Source organism: Balaenoptera acutorostrata, chromosome 4, assembly GCF_949987535.1.
Source record: "Balaenoptera acutorostrata chromosome 4, mBalAcu1.1, whole genome shotgun sequence".
Classification (NCBI taxonomy): domain Eukaryota; kingdom Metazoa; phylum Chordata; class Mammalia; order Artiodactyla; family Balaenopteridae; genus Balaenoptera; species Balaenoptera acutorostrata.
The window spans coordinates 146,105,469-146,128,067 of NC_080067.1; the positions used below are offsets into that span (position 1 = coordinate 146,105,469).

The window sequence follows — 22,599 nt, forward strand, 5'->3', positions numbered from 1 at the left end:
CAATAAATATATCGTACTTATTACATATCAGGCACAGTTTGAAGCATACAAACAAATGTAATCAGCCAACTTAATTTTTAAAAGTTTAAAAATCAAAAATTTTTCTTCTAGCTTTATTGAGATATAACTGACATACAACACTGCAGTTTAAGGTAGACAGCATAATGATTTGACTTACATATATCATGAAATGAAGTTTAGTGACCATCCATCATCCTGTACAGATACAAAATGAAAGAAATAGAAAAAAAATTTTTTTCCTTGTGTGAGAACTCTTAGGATTTGCTCTCTTGACGGCTTTTGTATATAACACACAGCAGTGGTAATTATATTTATCATGTTGTACAGTACATCCCTGGTACTTATTTGTCTTGTAACTGGAAATTTGTACCTTTTGTCTACCTCATCCAATTCCCCTCTCCCCACCCGCTGCCTCTGGTAACCACAGACTTTTGTCTATGAGTTTGTTTGTTTTTGAAGTATAATTGACCAACAACACTATGTTAGTTCCCTGTATACAACATAATGATTTAATATTTCTGTACATTTCAAAATGGCCACCATAAGTCTAGTTACCATCTGTCACCATACAAAGATATTACAGAATTATTGACTGTATTCCCCATATTGTACATTGCATAACAGTGACATTTATTTTGTAACTGAAAGTTTGTATCTCTTAATCTCCCTCACCTATTTCTTTCCTCCCTCCATCTCCTTCCACTCTGGCAACCACTCTGTATTTATGACTCTGTTTCTGTTTGGTTATGTTTGTTCATTTACTTTGTTGTTTAGATCCCACATTTAAGTGAAATCATACAGTATTTGTCTTTCTCTTTCTGGCTTATTTCACTTAGCGTAATACCCTCTAGGTCCATCTATGTTGTTGCAAATTCCATTCTTTTATAAGGCTGTGTAATATTCCATATATATATATATATATATATATATATATGCCACATCTTCTTTACCCACTCGTCTATTGATGGGCACTGAGGTGGCTACCATACCTTGGCTATTGTAAATAATGTTGCAATGAACATTGGGGCATATATTTTTTCAGATTAGTGTTTTCATTTTCTTCAGATAAATACCCAGGAGTGCAGTTGATGGATTGTGTGGCAGTTCTACCTTTAATTTTTTGAGGAATCTCCATACTGTCTCCTCTAGTAGCTGCACCAATTTACAGTTTTATCAACAGTGCATGAGGATTCTCTTTTCTCCACATCCTCACCAATGCTTGTTATTTGTTGTCTTTTTGATAATAGCCATTCTGACAGGTGAGAGGTGATATCTCATCGTGGTTTTGATTTTCATTTCCGTGATGATTAGTGATGTTGAACATCTTTTTATGTGCCTGTTGCCCATCTGTATGTCTTCTTTGGAAAAATGTCTATTCAGGTCCTCTGCCCATTTAACATTTTTTTATGTTGAGTTATATGAGTTTTATTTTTTTTAACTTTTTAAAAAAATAAATTTATTTTATTTTATTTATTTTATTTTTGGCTGTGTTGGGTCTTCATTGCTGCACATGAGCTTTTCCCTGGTTGTGGCAAGCGGGGGCTACTCTTCGTTGTGGTGTGTGGGCTTCTCATTGTGGTGGCTTCTCTTGTTGTGGAGCACAGGATCTAGGTGGGTGGGCTTCAGTAGTTGTGGCATATGGGCTCAGTAGCTGTGGCACACAGGCTTCGTTGCTCTGCGGCATGTGGGATCTTCCCAGACCAGGGATCGAACCCGTGTCCCCTGCATTGGCAGGCAGATTCTTAACCACTACGCCACCAGGGAAGCCCATGAGTTTTTCTTAATTTTTATTTTTTGGCCGTGCCATGTGGCTTGTGGGGTCTTATCAATAGTTCCCCAACCAGGGATCGAACCCATGCCCCCTGCAGTGGAAGAGTGGAGTCCTAACCACTGAATTCCCTATATGAGTTCTTTGTATATATTGGATATTAATCCCTTATCAGATGTAGTATTTGCAATATCTTCTTTAATTCAGTAGGCAGCCTTTTTGTTTTGTTGATAGTTTCCTTTGCTGTGCAAAGTCTTTTAGTTTGATGTAATCCAGTTTATTTATCTTTACTTCTGTTTCCCTTGTCTGAGGAGACAGATCCAAAAAAATATTGCTAAGACTGATGTCAAAGAGCGTACTACTTATGTTTTCGTCTAGAAGTTTTATGGTTTCAGGTCTTACATTTAAGTCTTTAATCTATTTTGAGTTTATTTTTGTATATGGTATGAGAAAGTAGTCCAGTTTGATTCTTTTCCATGTAGCTGTCCAGTTTTCCCAACACCATTTATTGAAGACACTGTTTTTTCCTTATTGTGTATTCTTGCCTCCTTTGTCATAGATTAAGTGACCCTAAATGTGTGGGTTTATTTTCAGGGTCCCTATTCTTTTCTATCGATCTGTATGTCTGTTTTTGTGCCAGTACCATACAGTTTTGATTTTGTAGCTTTGTAGTATAGTTTGAAACTAGGGAGCATAATACTTCCAGTTTTGTCTTTCGTTCTTAAGATTATTTTGGCTACTTGGGGTCTTTTGTGACAGCAAACAATTTAATAGATATGTATAGATATATGTATACACACACAAGAATAAGAATATATTAGATAGATATTAATAGAATGTATTCTTCTATTACACTTATTAAACAATTTCCAAATCTATTATGTTCTTGGTCACAAAGGAAACTTTCATAAATTTCAAAAAGGGATGATTTTACAAGATACATTTTTATCCCAAGTATAGAATTACAATCTGGAAGAGAAATATCATAAAAACTTAAGAAATAAATATATGCCATTTCAAATAACTCCATATCCAAGGGAAAACAAAACTGATATTACAAGTCATCAAATAATAAGCAAAAGATATTATTTCATACACAAACCCCAATATACAGCCAAATCTCTATACAGAGGAAAATTGTTAACTTTAAATATTCTTATAATTAAAGCAGAAAGGTAAAAACTTAGTAAAATAAATATTCAACTTATAAAATTAGGAGAATAGAAAAAAAAGAGTAGGCAGTGAATCAATAAAAAGAAAAACCAAGATTAATTTAATACAAAAGAGAAAGTGTGTGTCTGTGTGCCTCTGTGTGTGCATATATGAATACAATTTATATATAATTTGAATATATATAATTTGAATACATTTATATGTAATTTGACTATATATAATTTGAACAGACAAATGAAATTGATGAAATCCCTGACCAGTTGATATATTACTTAGAAAACTTTTAGTTGTATACCTAGATCAATTTCTGTTATGAATTCAGATGGGAAGTCTAAATAATACATTAGCAAACTGTATCCAGCAATGAATTAAAGGTAATACACCAAATTAGAGCAGAATTTTTTCTATCAAAGTAGTTCATTACATGAACTTACTGATGGAGAAAAACTGTAAGATTGTGTCCATAAATACCAAGAAGATATTTGATATAATTCATCAGACATTCCTAGTTAAAATAAACATGGATTAAAATATAAGTAGAAGGAAACTGAGTAAATATGATAAAAACCAATTATCAAAAGAAAACTATATCCTAATGAACCATGAAATAATGAAGCATTTCTATTAAAATCAGAAGAAAGATAGGCATGCCTGTCATCACCATATTATTAAACATTGTTTTAGAAGCTGTAGTTATTACAAAAAAGTAAGAAAATGAAATATCTCATATATATGTAGCATATATGAAATATAAAAATTATCTTTATTTGTGTATGATGTAATTGTATGCCTAGAAATCTCAACAAACTCCAATAAAATCCATTAGAATTAGTATTATAGTTTATTAAGTTTCTGGATTAAAAAAATGCAAAAATTAGTAGCTTTTATTTATATCAATTATAATGGATAGGAAGTTAAAATGTAAAAAACATATCTCACTCACAATGGTGATAAAAATCTCTAAAATGTTTAGGAATAAATTTATCTGAAAGACACCAACAAATACTAAAGTAATGGAGAGACCTATGATGCCCTGAGTAGGATAACTTAACGATAAGAAGTGATAATTCCTAAACTAATAAATACATTTAGTGCTATTTCAATGAAAAGCCTATTTAATATTTTTGACACTAGGAAAAATGATCTTAAAATGAATTGGAATAATACATGCCTGAGAAGAGCCAAGAAAATTTTGAAAAATGAGACTTTGTGTAGCAAAGTCTTGCCTTTCTGAATACTGAAATTTATGTTAAAAACTACAGTGATAAAAGCTGTATATTGGCATGGGAACTGATAAATACATCCATGGATATGTTTATATATTTATATATAGACTTGTGTGTTAACAGATCCAAATGTATACATAGAACTTTCTAAACGACAAAAATAACATCTCAGTTCAAGGGAAAAATAATGGTATGGGCATAATTTGTCATCTGTCTGGAAGAAAACAGAGCCCTACTTTATATCATTTACAAAATTAGATTCCAGGTGGATTAAATCTCTAGATGTTAATAATTAATACAAAATAATAGAAATACATTTCAGAGAATAAAACTTAGATAAATTTGTGTACATAAAGGGCGACAAAACAAAACAAAAAAACCCAACAAAATTTGTAAAAAGTTATAGACTGGAAAAAAAACCTTGTAACCTGACAAAGGGCTAATAATTCTGTTGTATAAAGAACCTCTAAAAATTGATAATAAAACACAAACAACTCGTAAAAATGGGCAAAACATATGAAGGCATTTATCTGAATAGCAAATGTAAGTGGCTAAAACTCGTGAAAAATATGCCTTTCCTTTCCAGTAATGAGGAAAATGTAAATTAAAACAAAAATGAAATTCCATTTTCTCCCAACGGGTTGGCAAAGATTAAAAAGAACAATCATCTTCATTGCTCATGGAGATAAAGGAAAAGGGGCCAGGCACATATTACGATGGGAATGTAAATTGCTACAATTTCTTTTTTTAGAAAGAAATCTAATCCTCCCCACCGTTTTATTCATTTTAATATAGCGTTGTTTGTACAGGTACAAACGTGTGAACTTTCTGAAAAACCATCAACTGGGAAATATTTGAATAAGTTGTTATATATTTAATATTAAGCAGATGTTAATAACAATGAATTACAACCATATGAATTAATCTGGACAAATGTCCACGATGTACTAAGCTAAAAAACCAAATTGTGCATAGTATGTTCCCATATCTGTTTAAAAAAAACCCCACAAAAATGAAACAAAAATAGCCTCTATGTATGTATTAAGGTAGAGTGATACCTTCATATGTACCTATAAAATTTTTAATATTGAGGTACATATAAAATTTTTAATATTGAGTATCATAGAAGCTTGGGACTGGAAATTGTGTATATGGCTTCATTTTTTCCCATGAGCTTGAAGTGCCTTTGTAATAAAAATCACCGACTCCTACCCCCACCCCATTTTTACTAAGATATAATTGAAATGTAACATTGTATGAGTTTAAGGGGTACAACCTAATGATGTAATATATGTAGGTGGTGTGAAATGATCACCACAATAAGTTAACATCCATCACCTCACATAGTTACAATTTTTTTCCTTCTGATGAGAAAAATAACCTAATATTTTAAGAGACTGGGAACCGCTGGTTAAGTCAAGAGAACATAAAGTAGAAGGTGTATCCTAGCCCTACCCCTAACTTGCAATGTGACATTTTTTGCCTCTATTTCCTTGCCTCTAAGGTGTGAGTGGTGGTGACTGTCCTATGGAATTAGGTTACAGTGTCGTAGTGAAGATAAAACGAGGGATGAAGACAAACATAATTTGGATAGTTAAATGGTATTGAAATGCAAGCTATTTATCCTCAAGAAAATTCTCAGACATTCTCAATTTCTATGATGCAGGTGACAAAATCTCCCGAGGAAGCATCTTCCCTTCCCAATGGTGATGTGACAGGAGAAGCACAGAGCACCACAGAGGTAAGAGCTGGTATCTTTTTTTTTTTTTTTTTTTTTTTTAAAGTGAGGCTGGTTTGTTCCTCTTTTTTTTTTTTTTAATTTATTTATTTATTTATTTATGGCTGTGTTGGGTCTTTGTTTCTGTGCGAGGGCTTTCTCTAGTTGTGGCGAGCGGGGGCCACTCTTCATCGCGGTGCACGGGCCTCTCACTATCGCGGCCTCTCTTGTTGCGGAGCACAGGCTCCAGATGCGCAGGCTCAGTAATTGTGGCTCACGGGCTTGGTTGCTCCGCGGCATGTGGGATCTTCCAAGACCAGGGCTCGAACCCGTGTCCCCTGCATTGGCAGGCAGATTCTCAACCACTGCGCCACCAGGGAAGCCCAAGAGCTGGTATCTTGAACCATCTCCTGGAGACCCATTTACTCAGAATGTCTACTAGGTTCTAATCTTTTCATATCTGTTTGTCTATCTGTCTACCTCACCTATCATCTATCTATCTATCTATCTATCTATCTATCTATCTATCTATCTATCATCTATCTATCATCTATCTTTCTATCTTTTTTAATCTCTAAAATTATAAAGCCTCTTTCCACACAAGCAATAGAAAATAAATACTCCCTAAATATGGAATCCTTTGGACTTCTTTTCACAAGCCTTAAATGGGTGAATTAACTCCTATTAGGGTCTTTATTACTCTACCATGCACATGAGTCAGGTCTATGGACTTACACCGACAGATCCAATTAGCAATGTCGAGGGTTGGTGATCCCATACTCTAGGGGTTAAGTGACTAATACACAGACGTCCACGTTTGCTTTGTTTATGTATTGTGTATCTAAATAAGGAAACCACAGCACGTGTGGTCTGGTGTTGCCTTAGAAGCTTGTCCAAGGTTAGTGATACCATGGGTTTCCTTTATGACCAGGGAACAGAGAAGGCTGAAGAAAGTGGACAGCAAGAGGCACAGAAAGAGGGCAGTGAAGATGCGGGCGAGCTCACCGGATCCCCAGAGAAGAATGTGAGTGTTTGCTTTTTTCACTGTAGTTTCACTGGATTCAGTTCTGTTCAACAAGCATTTATTTAGCTCTGCCAGGTGCCAGGAATCTTTCTGGGCACACGAGAGTGGGCGTGAAAGTAAGGAACTGAGGGTTTAGTCAGGAGGCAGCAGGTAATTTTCACTTAATGTGTTAACTGCTGTGTTCAAGGTGGGTAGAGGGCTGAAAGGAAGCCAGAGGAAGGACCCTGAACCCAGGCCTGGAGTGACAGGCTACGCAAGGCTTTAATGATTTGTCATTGTGTTGTTACGGTTAGGTTGGGTTCATGTTCTTTCTAAAGCAAGGGACCTTATGCCTTGGTCATGTGTAGTGATGGACTCCTATCACACTTGTCGACTTAAAAAAAGTGTACAATGTGAGCGTTGTGAGTTAAGTTTTATTTGGGGCAGAATGAGGACTATAGCCTGGGAGACAGCATCTCAGACAGCTCGGAGGAACTGCTCCGAAGAGGTAGGGGGAAACGTCAGTACACATGTGATTTTGGTAAAGGGGAGTCCATGCAATCAAGAGCATATTTTTTGCAGAAGGTTGCTGCTAGTCACAAGGAGCAGATGTCAGCATGAAGGATTGTAGTGCTTTTCTAGATATGATGAGAGATGCAAGAATTGGGCTCATAAAATCTTCTCCTGAAAGCATCTAACTATCTGAAGACCTGTTCTGCGAGTCTTTCCCAGAGCACAGAGTGCCTCATTCCTGATCTCCACCCCGAACTCCCTTCAAGGGGTGTTGAAGGTCAGCAGCTGCAGCAGCTCCTGATTTAATCCTTGCAGAGGCAGATGGCAAGTGCCAGTTTGTAGCTGGTGTACTCCAAGAGGATTTGTGGGAAGCCGATGGGAGCTGAGGATCATAGGGTCCCTGGGGGAGGGAAACTGACACCAATTCAAAGCCAATCGGGGAATCTCAGGGCCCCGCTGATGCAAGACCTGTGAGCTAATTCTAAAGCGTTCCAATGCAGGGCCCGCAGGGTAAAGGGCCGAGGGGAGAATATGGTTCTGGAAGCACCAAGCTAAGATAATGGTGGATCAGATGGTCTACTTATTCAAGGAATTCTGAAAATGTGGTTGGGAAGCCAGGCAAAGGGGAAACCCTGGAGCCACCAGGGAGCCCGAATGGGCTGAGCCTCCTCTTGGGAGAATTTCAGTGGGCTTCGGCCTTGGGCCAATTGTAGCAAAGACTACTTACCAAACCCTGATGGTTTGCATTTGTACCTATTTATTGATTCCAGGAGAGATGTGGACAGCTTTTAAGATCACTGGATTCTTGTTCCCAGCAGATGGAATTTGACTAGGAAAGGGGCCAAGACTGACAACCACGTTGTGGAAAATGGGGGTGGCATCAGTTTGTCTTTATCATAAGGAATTTAAATTTGGGAGGAACCAAGGCAGTAAATTCCCTTATGTTTGAATACTGCTATTTCAAAATGTTGATGATTTAAGACCCTTTGACGTTTCTGTTTTGAAGAAAGATGAAATCTTCAGTCTTGACCTAGAAGTTAGGTGGGGTTTCATGGCAGCCTGTATAATTCAGAAATAATCAATTTAAGGTGAAATAGAGTGGCAATTTAATTATCCTGTAATTTATAAAAATCTTTAAAAACATTTTATAATTTGAACTTTCCATGAATTGCCTAATGCACTGGTACAGCATTATTGATTTACATGTTGAAATTCAGTTTGCTCCTTTTAAGACAGAGAGACAAAGGTAAAAACATTACACCCCAATCCCTTTCTCCCATGAGACCAAGAGGAAGACAGCATTTTAAAAATCAGACCCTGACTTCTACAGCAAGGGCAGGGCTGGCTTCAGCTTCTCAGCCGCTGGGCTGGTTAGTTCAATGAAGTGATAAGCCATCCAGCTTGGGAATTCTCTTTGCTAATATTTTTAAAAATTGTGAGCCCTTTACAAAGTAAACTATAGTCTTGTGAATCCTAATAGGAATTAAAAACATCGCTGTGTTATTTTTGCTTGGGCTGCGATGAAGAAATGACTACATAGAAGACATTTTTCTTTTAGATGAATATAGTATTAACATTAATGATCAACTCTTTAATAATATTTATTCTACATAAAGAGAGATTTTGACTTGTTCTCATTTGACAAGTGGTACATGCTCTTTGACTTGCTGTAATTCAGTTAAATAAGGAAAAAACTATGATTAGTCAGTGAACGTTAAAAATGACATAACATGATTAGCTTTGGGACTCAATATATAGGAAACTCGATTGAAATTTAAAAAAGAGACAAAAACGATCTGATATTTGGGATGCTTGCATTTTGTGCTTCAAGAACCTTCTGTCTGTTTTTCTGGTTTTTGGGTTGTTTTTCAATGTTAAGATGGGAAGACCGTCTTGGCTATTTGACATCACATCTTTTCCGGCTGTGCACCCAGGCTTACATGGGCTTATTTGTGATGAACAGAAAGGCCAATTAGATCATGTGTTTTAGCTCTTTAACACGATTTTTAATTTAATTTAATTTTTAAAATTTTATTGAAGTATAGTTGATTTACAATGTTGTATTTAATTTCTGCTGTATAGCACAGTGATTCAGTTATATCTATTATATATATATCCTTTTTCATATTCTTTTCCATTATGGCTTATCACAGGATATTGAACATAGTTTCCTGTGCTGTACAGTAGGACCTTCTTGTTCATCCATTCTCTATATAATAGTTGGCATCTGCTAACCCCACACTCCCAATCCTTCCCTCCTCCACCACCCCTTCCCTTTGGCGACCACAAGTCTTTTCTCTATATTTGTGAGTCTGTTTTTGATTGTAGATAAGTTTGTTTGTGTTGTATTTTAAATTCCATGTATAAGTGATATCATATGGTATTTGTCTTTCTCTTTCTGACTTACTTCCCTTAGTATGATAGTCCCGAGGTCCATCCACATTGCTGCAAATGGCATTATTTCATTCTTCTTTATGGCTGAGTAGTATTCCATTGTATATATGTACCACATCTTCTTTATCCATTCATCTGTTGATGGACATTTAGGTTGTTTCCATGTGTTGGCTATTGTACTAGGTTGGCCAAAAGGTTCGTTTGGGTTTTTCCCTAAGATGTTATGGAAAAAAGCCAAACGAACTTTCCGGCCAACCCAGTAAATTGTTAATGCGAACTTTTAAAGTACCAGTTACATCCAGTAGACTCTTCTCAGATAAATCCAAGGCTTTTAGATAAAATCTCTGGCTCTGTTGAAACCATCTTGGGGAAATCTCATGGATTTGTACCTTTTGCTCCTCCAGCCCATTGTATCTAAACCGCAGCTCCCTGTGCTTCCTTCTCTAACCAACATTCCGTGAGGGATATAAATAACATAATCTTTGTGGCTCCAGATTCGGTTCATAACACTTCTGGCCGTGGACCGTCAGCTTCACTAATTTCTCTAGACGCCATAATATCTGCTTTATGCCCCCACCTCCTGGCTGGCAGGAGATTCAATCTGGGCGAAGCGTTTCAGAGACTCACTCCTCCTTGGGGACTTAGAGTCATCATGGGGTCTTCAGTGGTAACTGGAGGGGAGAGGGCCCTGGTTCTTTGTGGTGGTGACTTTGTGACGTGGGTTTCCTGCTGCCTCTTGGCAGCTGTTGACGCTGGTCCCTCAGCTTGGTTCAGGCCCTCTGCCCTGGCTGGATGTGGCCATGCCTCTCACGGTGACCAGTCGCATGCTTCCTCGTACATCGTGCCCAGGTGCTACCCAGATGCCCCAGTGGTCCCTGGTTCAGCGTCTACATCAAGCAGGGCCTGGGTAGCGCCACCTGGAACACCCACCTCCTTCTGCCCCCTTCTCTCTTCAATCTGGCTGCTTCATCTCCTCAGCTGCAAGCCCTAAGCTCCAAGCTCGTTTTTCCAGGGATTATCTAGCTTCCTCGCCTCTTTCAGTCCAGGATTTTGATAAGCAAGGCTTATAACTTCTTCCCTAGAGGCGGAGAACCAGAACAAGTATGAGGCTGTCTTCTTGGAGTGTGGGGAATGACAGTAACTCTATTCCCTCCCTCTAATTTTGGGTAGTAGGGAGAACAAAATGAGAATTCTTATCCTGGTATATACAGTCATACTCTTCATGACAAGGAATACAAATGTATTTTAACCTCTTATTCTGAAATGATTACAGAGTATGAAATGATTACATAATACAGAGTCCTGTGTGCCCTTTGCCTGGCTTCCGCTAATGATGACATCTCAGATGGCTGCAGTAGGAGATGGAAACCAGGAGTATGACATTGGTGCATCTCTGTTAAGTAGACTTGCAGACCTTATTCAGGGTTGGCCATTTTTTTCAAACCTTTCATTTGTATGTTAAAAGTCATTCCTCTGTGTGTTAAGAACCATTTTCAAGTGTGCAGTGGTAACAGCTCCCTCCAGCGGCTGGCGGTGTTAAAACGAGTGACAGACCAGCTAAGTGAGTGTCTGAGTTGTGTTCATCTGATCTCAACTATTGCACATGTTTACTCAGTACACACTTGCAAATGTTCAAAGGATGCCATTTTAATGGGGAAAATATTTACCGAAGAATATCACCTTGATTTGAAAAAAAGAGATGAGGACAGAAACTGTTATCTCCTTTAGCAAGATGGACTTCCTCTGACCACCAACCCAAGCCTCTGGGGTTCTTACACACAAGATGCTGAGGTGTATATTTCCAACTTGCTGACAGGTTGGGGCAGCGTTTGGGAGGCAAGATGGTGCACACTGAAAAGATCATTCATTCCTGCCTCAGGAGATGTCACCTGTAGCTTCAGTCCCCCTGTAGAGAGGGGACTTCATGGTCCCCTTCCCTGATGACCCAGGGAGGGATGAGGGGATAAGGAGGAGAGGGGAGGTTTGTGAACAGTACCAGAGGAGTAAAGGAGGAAAGCAGGTCACCTCAGCTTCTGGGCACACTGAGAAGGGGACTACAGACTGGGGGTGTCATGAGAACATTATGAAACCCTGGAAATGGAGAAGACGCAGCTTGTTCATCTTGGAGTTTGGTTCCCATCGAGGTCAAAGTATTTTACATGGTATTCTTTGCTAACTCAATGGTCCTCTCCAAAATCTTCTAAGACCTTGGCTTGACTGACTACATGATTATGGTCTATAAATCTTCCCCACTTTGCTTCCTCCAAAATCTGTCTTGAGGATAGTTGCTCAACCAAGGGGTGGGCATTGGTTTAGGTCCTCCACAAGCTCGTGAGTCTAAGGCTGCGTCCCTGTATTGTCTGCAGATGGAGAGAACCCTGCTCTTGCCCCTGACCTTCAGCCTCTCTGAGGCTGGCTGCCCTCCTCAGGTCCCTCTGGACTGGCCCCCGCCCTCCTTCCACACCAGCCACTTTTCCTAACCAGCCACTGCCTGACACTCACCGTGGCTGACACCTGTCCTTAGTCCTGGCCACGTGCCTCATCAGCAGCCTGCCTCCCTGGCCAAGTTCCCAACAGAAATAGCTGTTGGTGAGGTTCTAAGACTTTGAAGGCTTCCTCTGATTAGCTTTCTTAGAAGAACAACAAGGTAAAATGATCTTAAGTTGTAACTTCGTCAAGTGAATGATTCATACCCTATCCTAAGATCCTGCAAAATCTCAACTTAATTGACCATGTGATTATAATTATCTTAAAAATAACCTTTTGCCAATACAATTATTTGCCAACCATAAAAATCAATCCAAGCATTGTATATAGATGACTTTTAAAGATCTACCTAATTCTGCCACTTTATAATTCTGTGAGCTAAGGATGGATGTTTAAGTTTTTATTTAATTAATATATCCCACCTCCTCCTAAGAAAGATTTGAGGCATGAGTGGCATACATAAATACCTTCATTCAACATTTTATTGACAGACTGAACGCTGCCATATGCCGGGCAGTCCAGGGACTGAAAATGAGCTTCTATTCTGGTGGAGCTGGTGATGGTCATAGCCAAGGTTCTTCAAAGCTTACCTGACCTTTTGAGGCTAAGTATTTCTATAAATTCTCTGAGCAGTTACTTTCTCTATTTAATGTCTCTTTCAAGAAATTAAGGTCAATTCAGATATTGATAAAGCCCTAGGTCCCTCGGTAATTGCTGCTAGCTAACCTGTAAAACTTGAGATTAGCACTTATTCCTGTAAGAACACCTACTGCCCTCCAGCCTAGCTCTAAGGATAATCCCATTTTTAATAGTGTGTTTTTTGTTAATTCATTTGTTTCAGCTGTACACAATTAATAAAAATAATTGGATTTAGAAAAATGTAAAACTCTACATAGCTAACAATTCTGTGTTGCATATAGTGAATTTTAATTTGATCTCATGTGGATAAGAAGAAAATGAATGTTCTTTGAGATCTAAAGAGTTAATAGGAGACTTTATAGGTTCATTTATCTAGTCACTTAACACATTTATTGAGCTTATACCTTGGTTCCAGACAGTGGCTGGGTCCTGGAGATCCAAAAATGAATAAAGACACAAGTTGTGCCCCAAGGAGTACACAGATTAGTTAGGGAGACAGATAAATAAATGATGATTATGGTAGCAAATAAGGGAGTCCCTTAACTCAGGCTTATGGGTCAGGAAAGTCTTCCTTGAAAAGATCATTTTAAGCAGTGTCCTGGAAGGTGTCGCTGATGTGAGAAAGTTGTATGTGACTGTTAGCTGAAATAAAGAATCATGAGGCTAGAGAGGTGACCAGGGGCCAGATCATGGTGGCCTTTCAACCGTTCTAAGGATTATGGATTTATCTTGAAAAGATGGAAAGTTTTCAACACGAGGGCAGCATGGTAAGGTGGGTTGTCTTTTAGAGTGGCATCTCTGGCTACTGTGTGGAGAACAGGTTGGAGATAAGGAAGACTAGAGGTGATGTAACCCCGGTGAGAGAAGATGGCTGTCCTGGCAAAGGAAGGACAAGGCATGGGCAGAATGAGACAATATTAAAGAGGTGCAATCAACACATCGCTGAGAAACCAACACCCGGTTTTTGCAACAAGTGCAGGACTCTCTTTTCCTGGACTTTATTTTAGCTTTAAAACTTGCTGTGTTGCCAGAATTAATTTGGAGATTCCCAGTGCTGGGGAACCTCTTGGGCTGACTCAGTCTTGGCTGGCTGGATCAGGTTTTCACATTTTGAATTTTCTTTGCCAGTCTCAGAAATCTGAGAGTATTGCTCTGGAGCTGGCCAAAAACATGAGGTTGGCCAGAGAAGGTGGCAGTGTGCTGGGTCCTCCACCACCTGCCTTCCATGAGAATCTTGAGAGGCAGCATGGAAGAGTAGGAAAGAGACTAAATTAGGAACAAGGAATCTTGAAGTGAGTCCTGGTCATGTTACTTACTTGTGCTCTGATTCTGGGCACATTACTTAACTCTATGGTCTTGGTGTCCTCATCTGTCCATAGAAGGGACTGGGTAAGAGGATGTAAGCAAATATGAGATTGCTTTCAACTCCCTCAGTCCAAAATTCCATGAGCTCAGGGATGGGAAGGTTCTTATTTCTTTGCAATTTTAGGAGATATCGCCTGTTCTCCCACTTTGATCTGGGGGAAATAGAAATTCCAGTGGGTTGGCAGAGTGGAGACCTGTTTGAGCCCAGGATGGCCTCACCCTTTCTTACCTTAAAGTTTCTTCCTTTAACCAGAAATCAGTGTTTAAATATTACATGGTTCAGAAATGTTATCATTTTGTTCTGATGCTGAAAAAGCTTTTGATCTGTTTTTATTAATTGGTTCAGAACTGAAGTAAAGGCATGCTTATAAGGACATAAAAGCCAAAAAGCCATAATTTTGTTCAAATTTTCTAATTGCTTACGTATATGGTTTGAAATTTCCCTGATAGCTCTATAGGTCTGCAATATGCTTTAGATATAGATACAGAATCAAACATATAATTAAGCAGTATTACTAATTAGTTATATTTTCTCAAGAGTAAGAGTGATGAAAATATGTCTTTAATTTCATAATATTCCAAGGGCTTGAAATCTAATGCATGAAATAAGTAGGCATTGCTCAGTTATCATATCTTTGCTATTGATATGTTTTCTCAATAAATAGATGCCTTTCATTTTGATAAACATGCATTTTATTATAGTTTGCTTAATTTTCATTTATTTTTTAAATTAAAAAATTTTTATGTGTTTTAATTTTTTTATTTTCATACAATTTTTAAAGGTCACTTTTAATTTACAGTTATTACAAAATATTGGCTATACAGTTTGCTTAATTTTTAGATTCAACTTAAAAACTTATGCGAATTTATATTTTTCTTTCATTTCTGTTTATGGACTTAAGGAAGAAGAGGGAGAGACAGCAACAGAAGAGGTACAGTAGCATATTTCACAGTCGTGTTGTACTTAACAAAAGCATCTTTTAGGTGAGAGAGTTGCAGCTTTAGCCACATTCTCCTTGTTCTTCATGATACAGAGAAGCGGATGCAACCCACACTCCCAGAAAGTCCTCCTTTAGCCTGCCAAGAAGAGAAATCAAATAAGATGGAGATACATTTATCAAAGGGAGATGGATGGGGAAACAGGGTGTGGCTTTGGACTCTTTTCTGAGCCTCCTGTGGTGAAGGTGTCGTCAGTGAAGTCAGGCCAGGCTGGACCAAGTCCTTCAGTGGAGATTTCTTCTCTATTTTTTCTTCCCACCCCATTGAGTGGCACACACTTTATGCAGCTTGCATGGTGCTTACTGGGTTGTTTGATTGCCTCCTGTTCACTTTGTGGGTGAGGGAGGGATTCTCTCCCTCTGGTTACAGGAATGGCACAACACCTGCCACTGGACAGGTGAGATGGACAGTGGTTTTTTTTTTTTTTTTAATTTATTTATTATTTATTTATTATTTATTTTTGGCTGTGTTGGGTCTTCGTTTCTGTGCGAGGGCTTTCTCTAGTTGTGGCAAGCGGGGGCCACTCTTCATCGCGGTGCGCGGGCCTCTCACTATCGCGGCCTCTCCTGTTGTGGAGCACAGGCTCCAGACGCGCAGGCTCAGTAGTTGTGGCTCACGGGCCTAGTTGCTCCGCGGCATGTGGGATCTTCCCAGACCAGGGCTTGAACCCGTGTCCCCTGCATTGGCAGGCAGATTCTCAACCACTGTGCCACCAGGGAAGCCCTGGACAGTGGTTTATCAGTCACACGTTCTCCAAGCCCAAGGGATGAGGCTATCCACGCATGCAGGGCCCCACAGGGGGGGGGGTCACTTGGTACCAGAGTGAACAATTGGGGGCAGTGGGAGGCAGACTTTGTAGTATCAACAGGGTGGGGTGTCCCCTGGTCCACGTGGAGGATGTGATTGGCCTGTTTGCATAATTCTGGGGGATAAGCAGGCACTGTGTCTGGTCCCTTGATAAGGAGGGCTGCTCAGGTGGGAGACCCAATCTGTGGGAGCAGAAGGGGAGGTGAACCAGTGGTCAGGCCATTTTAAGTCTTCCCGATTTTACCAGATGTTAAGGCAGCAGATAATACTGAGTCTTAATTTTAGGTCTTGCACCACAGGTGTGTACCTTAGACACCATGAGGTTTAAACATGCAGCTCATCGCTTAGCATCTGGAAGATATTTGACATTAGGTAACCACATGGTTCCAGGATTTCTAGTGGGGATCTACCTAGGGGGAGCATTATTATTTGTATGTGTGGGGGGGTGGTTTTTTTTTTGGAGTAGAGTTGATTTACAATGTTGTGTTAGTTTTAGATGTACAACAAAGTGATATATATATATATAGATATATATATATTCTCTATATATCCATATATATTCTATACATAGAATATATATGTCCATATATATATTCTATACATAGAATATATATATCCATATATATTCTATATATTGTATATATAGAATATATATCCATATATATTCTATATATTGTATATATAGAATATATATATCATATATATTCTATATATTCTACACATAGAATATATATATTGTACATATTCTATATATAGAATATATATTCTACGTGTAGAATATATATCCATACATATCCTATATATTCTGTATGTAGAATATATATATATGCATATATATATTCTATGTATTCCAGACATAGAATATATATCCATATGTTCTATATAGTCTATACATAGAATATATATATATATTCTAAATATTCTATACATAGAATATATATATATTCTATGTATTGAATATATATATCCATATCTGTATTCTATATATTCTATATACAGAAAAAATATATCCATATCTATATTCTATATATTCTATATATTCTATATATTCTATATATTCTATATATAGAATATATATATCCATATCTATATTCAGTATATTCTATATATAGAATATATATATTCTTTTTCAGATTCTTTTCCCTTATAGGTTATTATAAACTATTGAGTATAGTTTCCTTGCTATACAGTAGGTCCTTGTTGGTTATCTGTTTTATACATAGTAGTGTGTATATGTCGATCCTGAGCTCCTAATTCATCCCTTCCCACAAGGGAGCACTAACGACTTGAGAAGAATTTTTTTTTTTTTAACCCTGTTTGGGAGCATTTGCCCTTTAATTTGCATTTAAAATCAGTTTCTTTAAATATTTTAGTTACAAATTCTGAATAGTGAAGACATAGGAGATGCTGCAGGCACTCAGTACTGGCTCCCACCCCGTCCCCCTACCCCAACCCCCAGGCCTTGCTTCTTCGCTCAAAATGCATATGGGCACCCTGCACTAAATAAATGGCTCCCCGTGTCAAGTGTCAGCAGCCTCAGGACTGGATGCAGTTGGATACGAAGCGATGAAGCCCAGTAGCTTTCATGACAGGATGTGTGCATTTAACCATGCTCCGAAGAATTCCAATGATTGTGCCCAGACCCAAGGCAGTACCTCAGAGGTGACATTTGCCATTTCCCCACTGTGTGGGAGCCTCAAGTTGGCTTGCCTGTCGAATCTGCACTTTATTAGCTGGATGTTGGGGAGTTTTAACTTTAACCCCTAACAGGGACGGCATCATGTCAATGTGTGGATGAATCTTTTCCGAGGATGTTAGTGGATTCTGGGGGCAGGTCCAAAGTGACATTCTCGGATTCTCCCTACTTCTATTCCATCCTCTCATGTTAGCCAAATCTCAGTGACCTTTATTGTAATCAAGACTTTTAAGAATATTGTTTTTGAACATTTTGGGGTTAATCATTAAAAAATGCTAATCAGAGGGCTAAATTAAAAATGAAAACTCAAGGACAGAGAGAATATTTACCAAAAGTCACGTGTATTGTCTAGGTATTTCAGTGGAAGGTCATCAACATTAAAGAAGGTCCCAAATGTCAAAAGAAACTCCTTCCCAAAACTTTTGTTGATTTTTGAAATTACAAAAAATTCATAATCTTTATAGAAAATTTAGAAAATACAGATAAAAACAGAAAATAAAAATATCTTATAACCCCGTTACCCAGAGAGAACCACTAGCTACATACTCACATACACATGCACATATTTATCAAACTTTGATGAATACGCTTCTGTAATCTACTTTTGTTCATGTAATTAATCTATATATTTTTTGGGGGAATGGTAAATATAGATCTGCTTCATTATTTTTAATATTATTTTATCAAACTAATCCCTATTCTTAGACCTAAAAGTTATTTTTAGCCTATTCCATACAGCGACTTTTCATTATCTATATGTCTTTCCAATAATAATTTCTTTAGTTTCTCTCTTACTAGACAAGCTTCCATTTTTTAAAATCCCATTTTTGTATATAAAAATAAGACAAACGTATTATTAATTTGAAAGTAGCTTCAGATTATATATGTAGGTTGCTGATAACTTTGGCTTTAAGAAATTAGCTCGCTATAACAAATATAACCAGCTTATACGTTTAAAACCTTCATCCTTTCTGACAAAATTCTATTTGCTGAGATTCTTTTTGTATTTTATTCTTCCAACTGCCTTCTGAATTTTTAAAGGCAACAAGATGAGAGCAATCTGTTAAAATGAGTAAAGACTCTATGCTTAAGAGGTGTCATGACACTTGTTAGAATTAATGTTTTGCCCTGCAGAACCATCCCAGATTGTGGGGTCTGTGTTTAGGAAGATGATGTCTTTGTGTGTGTGTGTGTGTGTTGTATGTGTGTAGTGTGTTTGTGTGTTGGGTGGGGTGTGTAGGAGGCCCTCAACTCTAGTCTGATGTTTTACACTCTTTTCCTCACTGTATCTGTTGACCCTTACACTTTTCAATAATAATGTAATTTTTGTTACAATAAGACGGAAGAAATAACCGCGGAGGGTGCAGAAGGGGAAGCAGAGGAAGAGGAAGCTGAGAAAGGAGAAGAGGAGGGGCCAGGAGAAGAAGAAGAAGGAGAAGAGGAGGAAGATTCTTAGGCCTTTTCATGCTTTATTCTTCCACTTGCCCAGGTAGCCACGTCGCTCTGGGGTTGAAGGTTTGTTTATTACCGTCTGCCATGTAGACCACATTTCACTTGGTGATAGAAGTGGATTTCAATTCGATCTATTTGTCTGTCTTCCCGAGGCCCTGGGCTGCCCCTTCCTGGAGCCGCAGGGCTGGTGAACTCTACCGGACCCGTTTCTTGGGCGCTAGGGCGAGGAAGGCCTGTGGTTGGTATGATTTCTAGGAAAAAGCATAACTTTGAGGTGAGGAAGAGTTTGTTTTGTACTTGCTCCCTCCTCTTCCTCTTTATTTAAGTGAAAGCACAGGACGTGTTCTGTTATCAGCGTTCTATCACATGACCAACATACTTACGTATCCATAGGAGAGTTTACCATCGATGTTCATAACGATGGCAAGAAATTACAACCTAAAAATACCACAAAGCTGGCTGCTCATGAAAAAAGATATTGCTACTAGAGATTCAACGATAAGTGCTTGATATTACATTTATTCAATTATATTCATTGATTTATATCAAAATATTCATTTATTCAATATTAGCCCAAACACTCATGTAGAAACACTTTGGAATATGGTGAAGTCACTTGAGGTAACTTTGACAAGTACACTTGCTGCCTTGTAATTTTTTTTTTAACATCTTTGTTGGAATATACTTGCTTTACAATGGTGTGTTAGTTTCTGCTTTATAACAAAGTGAATCAGCTATACATATACATATATCTCCTCCCTCTTGCATCTCCCTACCACCCTCCCTGTGCCACCCCTCCAGGTGGTCATAAAGCGCCGAGCTGATCTCCCTGTGCTATGTGGCTGCTTCCCACTAGCTATCTGTTTTACATTTGGTAGTGTATATATGTCCACGCCACTCTCCCACTTCGTCCCAGCTTACCCTTCCCCCTCCCCGTGTCCTCAAGTCCATTCTCTCATCTGCGTCTTTATTTCTGTTCTGCCCCTAGGTTCTTCATAACCTTTTTTTTTTTTTTAGATTCCATATATATGTGTTAGCATACGGTATTGGTTTTTCTCTTTCTGACTTACTTCACTCTGTATGACAGACTCTAGGTCCATCCACCTCACTACAAATAACTCAATTTTGTTTCTTTTTATCGCTGAGTAATATTCCATTGTATATATGTGCCACATCTTCTTTATCCATTCATCCGATGATGGACACTTAGGTTGCTTCCATGTCCTGGCTATTGTAAATAGAGCTGCAATGAACATTGTGGTACATGACTCTTTCTGAATTATGGTTTTCTCTGGGTATATGCCCAGTAGTGGGATTGCTGGATCGTATGGTAGTTCTAGTTTTAGTTTTTTAAGGAAACTCCATACTGTTCTCCATAGTGCTGCCTTGTAGTTTTAAACTTATACTGACGATGAAAAAGAATTATGTACTTCTTAACAGTCTGGTGAGTGCCACATAAATATATTAATAAGATAATGATAGTGGATATTGAGATCACAGGGGAAATGCTCAAATATTTTGGGCCATACAGATAAGACGGTAGGTATGAAAACATCGAAAGATCATTAAGAGCTATAAAAACATCTGGTTTAACAGACAGTTAGCAAATACCCATGTAAATGTTATGTTTTTATTGACATTATTTGACCTTGCAACCAAGGCAGCTGTTTATTCTCTAGGGGGCAGTGAGGCTTACAGTTTGCTCTGGTGCCAGAAGTGTTCTTGTTAATTTAAATTAAACAAATTTTAGTCTCCTTTCTGTCCATATTATGCCTCTGCTGAAACATGTAAGATAGATTTGGGGGCTGTTGATATCAGGGGAGCAGGAAGAAGAGGAGAATGAGGGAGTGAGCCTTGAACACACAGCAGGTCTTCAGTTAAGGTCTGCGGTCACTCTTGGAGCCTGTCTAGTGAAGGGCGGACAAAAGGGTTCAACTGGATAAGGAAAAAGAAATCCCCAGTGCTTGTAAATATCGTCCAACAAAGAGCTCTGCTCTATGTACCAAAGACCAATTTGAATATTATGAATCTCCGCTCTTAATTTACTTACACTTATACATAAAATACTACTATTAAAAAATGAATATATTTTTAGGAAATCTTGGAGCTGGTGGGAGTAACCATCACATGTTATTATCGGACCATGGAAGTTTCATCACTCCTTTATTCAAATTACAAAGCAAATCCAGCCCATCATTTGATATTTTCCCAGGTGGTTTCCTTCATGTTGTGGACACATAGACATCTATTTTAGGGCCAAATGATTGTCTTTTTGGAAGTGATCCCATTTCCTTTCTTTATTTTTTATTTCCTTCTAAATAAAAGAAAATAGAACATTACTATTGAACAGTCTGTTGTCAGTCTGATTAGTGTCCCTAATCCCATTTCTAAGGAATGAATAGGGGTTCAGTTTTGGAAAAAAAGAAAAGTGGCGAGTTTACTTTTAGAAATTTTATCTGAAGAATGATGGGAAAGGAAAATGTGCCAATATTTATCATTATACCAACTCCCCCAACAGTAAAAGACTCATAAATACTGTTTAAATTCATTTCCATTCACTCCGTTTGTAAAGTTCTTTTAAAATTATTCAATTTTAATGTACTTATAAAAAAATATTGAATGTGAAATGACACAGCTGAGAGGGACTCCTTCATGTAGCCAGATGACTTTATAGGCTGATTATGGAAAAAAGAAAGGCAAATATCGCTGTGGCCAGCCCATTTTGACTGTTTCTCTGATGGCTTCTAGTTTGGAATTACTATATTTGCCATGAGGTCAAAATGCCTGACAGTGAAGGAGGGAATCAGACAGCTTCCTAAATCCCACTCCCAACCCCCAGAGAGATCCAATGTCCTTATTGGAAATGCAACATGGCAGTGCAATCATGCATTTCATCGGGCAGACCATTCAGTGTCTAAAGACAAACCCATCTCATGGCTCACGGATTTGCCAGACATTTTATTGGAAAAGATGGTTCTCGGACTGTGGCAATGAATGGAACTATGAAACATTTCTCATTTCCTGTGTTTGAAATTGATGCTAAATTGATGCCCCAGGAGAAGCAGTGTATAGTCTGAGACTGAGTTCTGTCTCCTAGCAGGCAGCTGCTTAATACTGGCCTCTAGTCTAGCTGTGGACCATTTCCATTTCCTCCCCCAGGACTAAGCTGTAAATTCAGCCTCTCCATTTTCCATGAAAATGCAGCGGGGAAACTATAATTGAAGATGTCAACTTCCTTCTTTTTTTTTTTAATGTTGAAATCCAATAAATCTAATTTATTTCCAAAGGCTGTTATGTCTTTATTTTTACATTCTTACATTTTCTTGCCTTAAGCAATGG

The 22,599-nt window shown here is 38.1% G+C and overlaps 1 protein-coding gene across 5 annotated transcripts in view; it reads left to right on the forward strand.

The window, feature by feature from the left end:
* SH3BGR (SH3 domain binding glutamate rich protein) overlaps window positions 1–22,599 on the forward strand; it is a 48,171-nt gene that overhangs the window by 24,448 nt on the left and 1,124 nt on the right. For 2 of the 5 annotated variants that reach the window (XM_007183787.3, XM_007183788.3), the window contains exons 4-7: window positions 5,855–5,929; window positions 6,837–6,929; window positions 15,209–15,238; window positions 19,148–19,297. In XM_007183787.3, coding sequence (XP_007183849.1) covers window positions 5,855–5,929; window positions 6,837–6,929; window positions 15,209–15,238; window positions 19,148–19,264 — 315 coding nt within the window. In that variant the 3' untranslated portion in view covers window positions 19,265–19,297. Of the gene's footprint in view, window positions 1–5,854; window positions 5,930–6,836; window positions 6,930–12,793; window positions 12,907–15,208; window positions 15,239–19,147; window positions 19,324–19,412; window positions 21,608–22,599 lie in introns of those variants that run through there. The other 3 variants (XR_009008084.1, XM_057544913.1, XM_007183789.3) reach the window with 3 other exon arrangements.